Source organism: Salmo salar, chromosome 13 (genome assembly GCF_965601325.2).
Source record: "Salmo salar chromosome 13, fSalSal1, whole genome shotgun sequence".
Classification (NCBI taxonomy): Eukaryota; Metazoa; Chordata; class Actinopteri; order Salmoniformes; family Salmonidae; genus Salmo; species Salmo salar.
In genome coordinates, this window is record NC_138303.1 from 32,447,687 (window position 1) to 32,459,337 (window position 11,651).

Genomic DNA, 11,651 nt, shown 5'->3' on the forward strand with positions numbered 1-11,651 from the left:
AAAGTCAAAGTGAATAACCAAAAAATAGGGTATTGAGAAAACCAAGAGTGACTTTAAATTTGATTGTTTCATCGTTTATTTTAGTATTCTACACGGTGAAGTGAAAACGTGATAATACGGTACCTGTAGTCGCAAGCAGTGGCAGATGAGGTGCTCAGGCTGCGGGTCTTTCTGGTGCGGATGGCCAGGCCACGGGCAGGGGTCTCCCCACCATCGAAGTCAGAACAGCAGTAGGGGACAGCCTCCACTCCAACCTGCTCTCCAGTTTCCATCTCAGCTCACAGTCTGATAGGAAACACAGGCCAAGAGGGGACAGAAATGGAGGCGTCAGGTCTACACAGTCAACAAGGCAGGGTAACCGGTTGCCTTCAAAAGTGTGTCTCTTTTACTGTTCACATAGCCCAGAGTTGAACCTTATATGATATGAGTCTATAAGCTTCAGCTTTGGGCTACTGTTGACAAACGCCAAATGATACAGCGGCTAGCTTAGAACGCAAGGTCAGTGTACCTAGTACTCATGCAAGATAAACTTAAGCATTTTGTCTTTTTGGTAACGTTATAGCATGTATGTGCAACATTTAGCATACAAAGTATCAAGCTAGTCAGTGGTATATGACAAACTTTGAAAAGACCTTGTATCTGTATGTATGGAGGCTCAAGAAATTGCATAGAAACACCGACTGTGCAGATTACATTACCCATGAAGTATTACTAGCTACCTATCATATTGCGTTGATCATTCTTTCAGCATTACGTTAGCTAGATAGCTAGCTAGTTACATATAAAGTGAAGTATGATCGCAATCCAGTCAACACATTGTTTACTTGCTAGCTAGCTACTGCAGTACTAATAGCGAGATATAGCTACCTTGCTAGCTATCTGTTACAGCTAAGTTAGCTAGCTCGCTTTTCCAAAATAGTCTAACCACTGCTGGTATGACAAGTAACTTGGCTAGTACTAGTGCATCTCTACGGCAAGGTTATTAAACCCCGCTTTCGTTTTTGAGATGATTGATCACTGTCAATGGAGGAGCTGGTTTTTACACAAGTGTGTATTTATTTCTTCTTAACACATTTCTGTTGGTTGGCAATGTCAATTCTTCCAAATTTTTCCTAAATACCTACATTTTATGTTTGCTAGCTGGACAGGCAAACACTGCCGAGTACTACACTGTAAACCAATCACAACACGTGTACTATCCATGGTACTATTGTTGCTAATCACGTCTGCCAATGACATGATCCATACCAAAGGCAGTAGACAGTTGGTGACTGCTCGAGAGATCTCCGTTCGACAAACTGCTCTATCAGGTAAAGTATTTTATTTAGTTGTAGTTACAGAATCATTATACCATCAATGCAAGCTGTAAAATGACTCTAAACAACCTTAGCTACTTTACTATCTTGCTAGCTAATTACAACAAGTAGATCTATTGCTAGCTAGCAGGAGAAGATAGCTTTATCACTAGCTAGCATGTCATTCCGGGACAAGGAGCATTTTAGCTGTCAGTTTATTCCAAGTAATAATTTAAGATTACAAAAATCTATAGGACAAGTATTGTAAAGCTAATACAGTCGTCAAGGCAGGACCCACTAATTAAATTCATAATGACAAGATATGCCACATTATCCCAGTCAATAGTTGGAGGATGATTGCAGAGCACCCTGCCTCAGACTGCCAGGATGTACATTTTCTAGATCACGAACTACATTCCTTTGCTGTGGTGATTTATTTGAATTATTCTTGTCTCACATGATCTATCCAGCTCTCCTGTGTCCTGCTCCCAGAGATCAACCAAGTGCTATTCACCAAGCATGGGCTGATTCATTCACCTGTGAGGAGAACTATCCTACTGCAGTTTGAACAAGCTCTGCCCTCCCTATTTAGACATTGGGACCACATGTATTTTCCTGTTGTCTTTCACAGTATAGTGCATTTTAAAGTTGAACACCACCAACTGCAGATACACAAGCTTGTTTATGAGCATCTCAAATTCAATGTAGAATCAGTCTGACAAGTGACAAACAGATTCTACTATTGTTACATGCAGTGGTGAGAATTATATTGTCCCTCCAGGCTTTTGCCATAGATGGTAGAGTTGTCATCTTTGGACCACACAAGCTTTAGATTGCATTCTGCTAAGGCACTTGTCCCTCTCTACATCGGTGACCAGGGTGGGATCATTTCGATATGCCTATGGTGCCTGGGCACACAAATTCTCCTAGAGAGAAGGGGGAAATACTGAAGCACTCGTTGATGACAGTTCTACAGCCTCCATCAGAGACCCAGGCTTTTGACAAATGGTAATGATCTCATTTCTGGACTGCAACACTAAGATTGTGCCCTCCACTGCACTTGATATACATTGATTGGTATATTTAGATATTTCAAATGCTGCCTGAGACACCTTTGCTTTTGGTCTACATATTCAATAAATGGTGAAACACTATTTGTGATTGTGTTCTTTGTTCGAATGTATATGCATAAAACGTACATTATGAAAAACATGTCTCAAGCTCAGTCATATTTAGCAGAACAATGATTGGATTGGCACCATCAACTCTTAGAAGATGAGTATGAAAGTGTTTTTTTTCTTCTTACTTTTTACCCAATTTTCTCCCCAATATCCAAATTCTTGTCCTGTCGCTGTAACTCCTGTACGGAGAGCCACACGACCCTGCCAAGCCTCACTGCTTCTTGACACACTGCTCGCCGAACCCGGAATCCAGCCACACCAATGTGTCGGAAGAAAGGCCGTACAACTGACGATCGTGTCAGCGTGCATGCGCCAGGCCCACCACAGGAGTAGCTAGAGCGCGATAGGACATCTCGGCCGGCCAAACCCTGACCTAACCCGGACGACGCTGGGTTAAGTCCGGCCAAACCCTGACCTAACCCGGACGACGCTTGGTTAATTGTGCGCCGCATAATGAAAGTTAATCTAAAACCAAAAGAAACATTAATTTCCCAACTGCTTTTTCTATAATCCTATAAGGTCTTTATCATTCTCCATACCTTATATTCCAATGCATGCCAACTATGGTATTGGGCAGTGATAAAAATATGTTGCATATCGGGATATCATTTTTTATGATTGGTTAATCGCTCAGCACTAATCTAAGTTTTGGTGATTAGTAAAAAAATATATATAATAAATTGACAGTTCAGTTATTTGAATTCCGTTTTGTTCAGGTTTTTCTACGAGTTCAATGTGCAGACAGCACAGTTTCTCTGGAGATAAATCAGATCCAGCCTGAACAGTGCGATGTAGTAGGGCGTTGTAGTTTTCAACAGGCCAATATTCTACATAGCGCATAAAATGTGGTAATTGACTATAATGCATTGCGCGTCTGGTCTGTGTTTCTTTTACAACTGCTACGAAAAAGAGAGAAGAATGCACAACTGTGAGGGGATACAGAGAACAGCTGTTGCGTCGCAAATTATCACTAGCAGAAATTACATGTAAGTGATTGATAGTTGGTATTCAGCAGCCATGAAAGTATGCCTTATTTACTTTGGAGAATTACAAAATAGTGATTTTGTCAGACAGAAACTCTATAGAGATGACTTGGAATGAAATAGTCATCAAATAAAACAAATGTAATATACACAACTGAAAGATTTTATTAAAGTAATGTGAATAAAAAAATGGTTAATAAGTAATGTGCATAAATTGGCTGTCACTACCACCATGGGACTGTTAATGTTGTATTTTGTGTTATAGCGTTAAACCAACAATGCATTTCATGTCTAAAAAAAGTGATTATTTTTTATTAGAACCGACCTCAAAAAACACTAATCTCAACAGTACGTAAATTATTTTTGCGCTAGTTGGCTGTATCCTGCATCAAAACCCTTATTTTTCCTACATAGCTTGTTATCCATCTTTTTAAATAGGGAAACCATTTCTTTTCAAGACACATTTTCCATGACTGATCAAAACTCATTTTCTCATGGCTCTAGTCTCTCTGCAGCAGACATATGGTGAGAAATATGTTTGGAACATCAAATCACAAAATCACAGTATCAATTACAATACATATAGAATCGCAATACATATTGTATCGGGACCTACAGTTGAAGTCGGAAGTTTACATACACTTAGGTTGGAGTCATTAAAACTCGTTTTTCAACCACTCCACAAATTTCTTGCTAACAAACAATAGTTTTGGCAAGTCGGTTAGGACATCTGCTTTGTGCATGACACGTAATTTTCCCAACAATTGTTTACAGACAGATTATTTCACAATTCCAGTGGGTCATTAGTTCATACACTAAATTGACTGAGCCTTTAAACAGTTTGGAAAACTCCAGAAAGTGATGTCATGGCTTTAGAAGCTTCTGATAGGCTAATTGACATAATTTGAGTCAATTGGAGGTGTTCCTGTGGATGTATTTCAAGGCCTACCTTCAAACTCAGTGCCTCTTTGCTTGACATCATAGGAAAATCTAAAGAAATGAGCCAAGATGTCAGAAAAAGAATTGTAGACCTCTACAAGTCTGGTTCATCCTTGGGAGCAATTTCCAAACGCCTGAAGGTACCACGTTCATCTGTACAAACAATAGTACGCAAGTATAAACACCATGGGACCACGCAGCCGTCATACCGCTCAGGAACAAGACGTGTTCTGTCTCCTGGTGCGAAAAGTGCAAATCAATCCCAGAACAACAGCAAAGGACCTTGTGAAGATGCTGGAGGAAACAGGTACAAAAGTATCTATATCCACAGTAAAACGAGTCCTATATCGACAACCTGAAAGGCCACTCAGCAAGGAAGAAGCCACTGCTCCAAAACCGCCATAAAAAATACAGACTACGGTTTGCAGCTGCACATGGGGACAAAGATCGTACTTCTGGAGAAATGTTCTCTGGTCTGACGAAAAAAAAATAGAACTGTTTGGCCATAATGATCATTGTTATGTTTAGAGGAAAAATGGTGAGGCTTGCAAGCCGAAGAGCACCATCCCAACCGTGAAACACGGGGTGGCAGCATCATGTTGTGGGGGTGATTTGCTGCAGGAGGGACTGGTGCACTTCACAAAATAGATGGCATCATGACATGGGAAAATTATGTGGATATATTGAAGCAACATCTCAAGACATCAGTCAGGAAGTTAAAGCTTGGTCGCAAATGGGTCTTCCAAATGGACAATGGCCCAAGCACACTTCCAAAGTTGTGGCAAAAGGCTTAAGGACAACAAAGTCAAGGTATTGGAGTGGCCATCACAAAGCTCTGACCTCATCCTACAGAAAATTTGTGGGCAGAACTGAACAAGCGTGTGCTAGCAAGCAGGCCTTCAAACCTGACTCAGTTACACAAGCTCTGTCAGGAGAAATGGGCCAAAATTCACCTAACTTATTGTGGGAAGCTTGTGGAAGGCTACCCAAAATGTTTGACCCAAGTTAAACAATGTAAAGGCAATGCTACTAAATACTAATTGAGTGTATGTAAACTTCTGACCCACTGGGAAAGTGAGGAAAGAAATAAAAGCTGAAATAAATCACTCTACTTTTATTCTGACATTTCACATTCTTAAAATAAAGTGGTAATCCTAACTGAACTAAGACAGGGAATTTTTACTAGGATTAAATGTCAGGAATTGTGAAAAACTGAGTTTAACCTCACTAGGGTAGGGGCACTATTTTTCACCTCTGGATGAAAAGCGTGCCCAAAGTAAACTGCCTGTTACTCAGGCCCAGAAGCTAGGATATGAATATAATTGGTAGATTTGGATAGAAAACATTAAAGTTTCCAGAACTGTTAAAATAATATCTGTGAGTATAACATAACAGATATGGCAGGCGAAAACCTGAGAAAAATCCATCCAGGAAGTGGGATTTTTTTTTATGTTTGTAGTTTTCCATTGGCTGCCTATACAGATTACATCGACTTAGGACTCAAATTGCACTTCCTATGGCTTCCACTAGATGTCAACAGTCTTTAGAAATTGTTTCAGGCTTGTATTCTGAAAAATGAGGGTGTAAGACCACTGAATGAGTGGACACTGTGTCCGAGGTTTTTCATGTGCGCAACCGAGAGCACGCATTTCTTGTTTTCATTTTATATTGAAGAAGCTTTTGTCCGGTTGAAATATTGATTATTATGACTAAAAACAACCTGAGGATTGATTATAAACATCGTTTGACATGTTTCTACGAACTTTACTGATACTTTTCGGATTTTTCGTCTGCCTTTTGTCACTGCCTTTGAGCCTGTGGATTACTGGACAAAACGCGAACAAAACTGAGATTTTGGATATAAAGAGGGACTTTATCGAACAAAACGAACATTTGAGTAAATGGGAGTCTTGTGAGTGCAACCATATGAAGATCAAAGGTAAGTGATTCATTTTATTGCCATTTCTGACTTGTGTAAATTCTCTACTTGGCTGGTAACTGTTTTTAATGATTTGTCTGCTGGGTGCTGTTCTCAGATAATCGCATGGTATGCTTCCCCGTAAAGCCTTTTTGAAATCTGACACCGTGGTTGGATTAACAAGAAGTTAATCTTTAAACCGATGTATAACACTTGTATGTTTTATGAATTTTTATAACGAGTATTTCTGTTTTTGAATTTGGCGCTCTGCAATTTCACTGGATGTTGGCCAGGTGGGACGCTATCGTCCCACACCCCCTAGAGAGGTTACATGTATTTGGCTAAGGTGTATGTAAACTTCCGACTTCAACTAAGTATCTTGATAATAAACCCATCTTTTTCAGGACCCTGTCTTTCAAAGATATTTGGATTTTTTACGAATTAACTTCACAGATCTTCATTGTAAAGGGTTTAAATACTGTTTCCCATGCTTGGTCAATGAACCATAAACAATTAATGAACAAGCACCTGTGGAACAGTCGTTAAGACACTAACAGCTTACAGACGGTAGGCAATTAAGGTCACAGTTATGAAAACTTAGGACACTAAAGAGGCCTTTCTCATCGGGCCCCTGCTCATCTGCGTGAACGTGCCTTAGGCATCCTGCATGGAGGCATGAGGACCGCAGATGTGGCCAGGGCAATAAATTGCAATATCCGTACTGTGAGACGCCTAAGACAGCGCTACGGGAGACAGGATGGACAGCTGGTCGTCCTCGCAGTGGCAGACCACGTGTAACAACACCTGCACAGGATCGGTACATCCAAATATCACACCTGCGGGACAGGTACAGGATGGCAACAACAACTGCGCGAGTTACACCAGGAACGCACAATCCCTCCATCAGTGCTCAGACTATCCGCAATAAGCTGAGAGAGGCTGGACTGAGGGCTTGTAGGCCTGCTATAAGGCAGGTCCTCAGACATCACCGGCAACAACGTCGCCTATGGGCACAAACCCACCGTCGCTGGACCAGACAGGACTGGCAAAAAGTGCTCTTCACTGACGAGTCACGGTTTTGTCTCACCAGGGGTGAGGAATGCGTTTATCGTTGAAGGAATGCGCATTACACAGAGGCCTGTACTCTGGAGCGGGATCGATTTGGAAGTGGAGGGTACGTCATGGTCTGGAGCGGTGTGTCACAGCATAATCAGACTGAGCTTGTTGTCATTGCAGGCAATCTCAACGCTGTGCGTTACAGGGTCCCTCATGTGGTACCCTTCCTGCAGGCTCATCCTGACATGACCCTCCAGCATGACAATACCACCAGCCATACTGTTCGTTCTGTGCGTGATTTCCTGCAAGACAGGAATATCAGTGTTCTGCCATGGCCAGCGAGAAGCCCAGATCTCAATCCCATTGAGCACCTCTGGGACCTGTTCGATCGGAGGGTGAGGGCTAGGGCCGTTTCCCCCAGTAATGTCTGGGAACTTGCAGTTGCCTTGGTGGAAGAGTGGAGTAACATCTCACAGCAAGAACTGGCAAATCTGGTGCAGTCCATGAGGAGGAGATGCACTGCAGTACTTAATGCAGCTGGTGGCCACACCAGATTCTGACTTACTTTTGATTTTGACCCCCCCCCCCCCTTTGTTCAGGGACACATTATTCCATTTCTGTTAGTCACATGTCTGTGGAACTTGTTCAGTTTATGTCTCAGTTGTTGATTCATGTTCATACAAATATTTAGACATGTTAGGTTTGCTGAAAATACACGCAGTTGACAGTGAGAGGACAGTTCTTTTTTTGCTGAGTTTATATGGTGAGGTACCTGGCAATTCCCAGCCCTAGTATTGGGCAGTTTCTATTTGAGAAAGTATCTGGTTTAGAAATCAAACTCTTGTCATTTAATTGCAGAGTGCATTGTACAACTGTTTTTAGAAAAGTTCGCATTGCAAGGTACGCTTATGTTATGCCATATGTATTGGCTAATATACATATGCAGCTGTCGTTTTTAAACCTCCATTCTAGCATACATGCCATCTTTCTATCTACATTATTTTGTTTGGATTTATATGAAAATTATATGATTGAATGTTTAACGGCTCAGACACGAGACGTATGTGGCAGGGTCTACAGTCAATCACGGACTACAAAAGAAAAACCAGCCCCGTCACGGACCAAGATGCCTTGCTCCCAGACAGACTAAACAAATTCTTTGCTCGCTTTGAGGACAATACAGTGCCACTGACACGGCCCGCTACCAAAACCTGCGGGCTCTCCTTCACTGTAGCCAACGTGAGTAAAACATTTAAACATGTTAACCCTCGCAAGGCTGCAGGTCCAGACGGCATCCCGGGCCGCGTCCTCAGAGCATGCGCAGACCAGCTGGCTGGTGTGTTTACGGACATATTCAATTAGAAGTCGACCGATTATGATTTTTCAACGCCGGTACCGATTATTGGGGGGCCCAAAAAAAAAGCTGATACCGATTAATCGGCCGATTTGTATTTATTTATGATAATGACAATTACAACAATACTGAATGAACACTAATTTTAACTTAATATAATACATCAATAAAATCAATTTAGCCTCAAATAAATAATGAAAAATGTTCAATTTGGTAATGCAAAAACAAAGTGTTGGAGAAGAAAGTAAAAGTGCAATATGTGCCATGTAAAAAAGTTAACGTTTAAGTTCCTTGCTCAGAACATGAGAACATATGAAAGCTGGTGATTCCTCTTAACATGTCTTCAATATTCCCAAGTAAGAAGTTTTAGGTTGTAGTTATAGGACTATTTCTCTCTATACGATTTGTATTTCATATACCTTTGACTATTGGATGTTCTTATAGGCACTTTAGTATTGCCAGTGTAACAGTATAGCTTCCGTCCCTCTCCTCGCTCCTACCTGGGCTCAAACCAGGAACACATCGACAACAGCCACCCTCGAAGCAGCGTTACCCATGTAGAGCAAGAGAAACTACTCCAAGTCTCAGAGCGAGTGACGTTTGAAACGCTCTTAGCGTGCACCCGCTAACTAGCTAGCCATTTCATATCGGTTACACCAGCCTAATCTTGGGAGTTGACAGGCTTGAAGTCATAAACAGCAAGCATTGCGAAGAGCTGCTGGCAAAACTCACGAGAGTGCTGTTTGAATGAATGCTTTCAACCTCAGGAGTCTGAAGAATTTCGTCTTGTCACCAAACACATTCACAAACTTTTACAGATGCACAATCGAGAGCATCCTGTCGGGCTGTATCACTGCCTGGTACGGCAGCTGCTCCGCCCATAACCGGAAGGCTCTCCAGAGGGTAGTGAGATCTGCACAACGCATCACCGGGTGCAAACTACCTGCCCTCCAGGACACCTACGCCACCCGATGTCACAGGAAGGCCAAAAAGATCATCAAGGACAACAACCACCCGAGCCACTGCCTGTTCACCCCGCTATCATCCAGAAGGCGAGGTCAGTACAGGTGCATCAAAGCGGGGACCGAGAGACTGAAAAACAGCTTCTATCTCAAGGCCATCAGACTGTTAAACAGCCATCAATAACATTGAGTGGCTGCTGCCAACATACTGACTCAACTCTAGCCACTTTAATAATGGAAAAATTCATCAACTTATCACTAGCCACTTTAAATAATGTTTACATACCCTACATTACTCACCTCATATGCATATACAGTACGCTATACCATCTACTGCATCTTGCCATCTTGATGTAATTAAATGTATCACTAGCCACTTTAAACAATGCCACTTTATATAATGTTTACATACCCTTCATTACTCATCTCATATGTATATACTGTACTCTATACCATCTTGCCTATGCCGGTCGGCTATCACTCATTCATATATTTTTATGTACATATTCGTATTCATTCCTTTACACTTGTGTGTATAAGGTAGTTGTTGTGGAATTGTTAGGTTAGATTACTTGTTAGATATTACTGCATGGTCGAAACTAGAAGCACAAGCATTTCGTTACACTCGCATTAACATCTGCTAACCATGTGTATGTGACAAATACATTTGATTTGAGCCTGCAACTAGTTACTTGAAATTAAACAATTATGCCAAAACATGATTCAAAATTGAATTCACTGAGAAATAGCTCATGAAACACTAGCTTCGGAAGCAGGCACATCAAGACCATTCGTATAGCATGCTGCATATTTCAAGTGCACTCAAAATAATATTTATCTTACTTCCTTCGGTCTTTGGGAGCTAAAGTTAGTTAGTCCCTCTGACTTAACACACAGACGGCTGACATACGGATCACTATTTCATGTGAGGCTGTATTTCCATTTTAGCTAGGTAGAAGCAGGCCATTGGTTGCCTTCATCATGAGAGGTACGTATGGGAGTACTGATTGGTTCCAAGTTTACACGTTTTTGCCTGAGCAGACAGAGTTGGAACTTGTTACTTTTTCTGAGAAAATGTTCAAGAATTTAAGGTGCCAACAAATTCAACAGTAACCATAAGCTTATTTCATTGTCGATTACTAAACAATACTCTCCTTCCTCGACGTAGATCGAGCAACCACTTTTCGGCGTCGGTTTACAACCTACTGTATTTACCTAAACGTTAGTTCAATTAACAGCAACACAACATGTACCTAGCTAGCTATGCATGCTAACTAGTTAAGCATGCTACCTAACTAGTTCAGGCTAACTATCTAGTGAGCTATCTGATAGCATATCTGTCAGGCTAAAAATGTAGCTAACTAACCAGCTTCAACGGAGAAAGCCGGACTAGCTGTCCAAGCTAACTTTTAAGCGCTAGCTAGCGTGTCTGATGACTATCAAGCAAACTAGCCTAGCTAGCTACTTTACATCAACGCCTTCAAGGTAGCTCACCGTTTGAGGTAACACGCCGTTATGATATGCCACGAAGAATTGGGGCCGAAAATGCTCTCTTAACCTGCTATGAAAATCACTTCGTGTCGAAGTGGCGTGGGAAACGTTGGATCAAAGCTTCTCCATTACTGTTCCCTCGAACTGCCTCTTCTTCACTTATACGATCTTCGGCTTCCTGGTAGAAAACTGTCTGACGTTCAATAGTATCCAGCTGTATCCCTGCAGCGGCCTGTGACTTCTTCTTCGGGATAGTGTTGGCTGATCGCATCAAATTTAAGTTGCATACACCGCCACCTACTGTTCTGGAGTGTGAGGCCATTCACGGCCTTCCTACATTTTACATTTTAGTCATTTAGCAGACGCTCTTATCCAGAGCGACTTACAGTAGTGAATGCATACATTTCATTTCATGCATTTTTTTTTTTGTACTGGCCCCCTGTGGGAATCAAACCCACAACCCTGGCGTTGC

General features: G+C 41.7%; 1 protein-coding gene across 2 annotated transcripts in view; it reads right to left on the minus strand.

The window, feature by feature from the left end:
* Window positions 1-11,411, minus strand: part of nadka (NAD kinase a) — a 37,415-nt gene extending 26,004 nt beyond the window's left edge. For both annotated transcript variants that reach the window (XM_014135409.3, XM_014135408.3), the window contains exons 1-2: window positions 11,183-11,411; window positions 124-285 (exon numbers count right to left, since the gene is read on the minus strand). In XM_014135409.3, the coding sequence (XP_013990884.1) occupies window positions 124-272 (149 nt within the window). In that variant the 5' untranslated portion in view covers window positions 273-285; window positions 11,183-11,411. The remainder of the gene's footprint in view (window positions 1-123; window positions 286-11,182) is intronic.
* Between the last annotated feature and the right edge of the window lie 240 nt (window positions 11,412-11,651).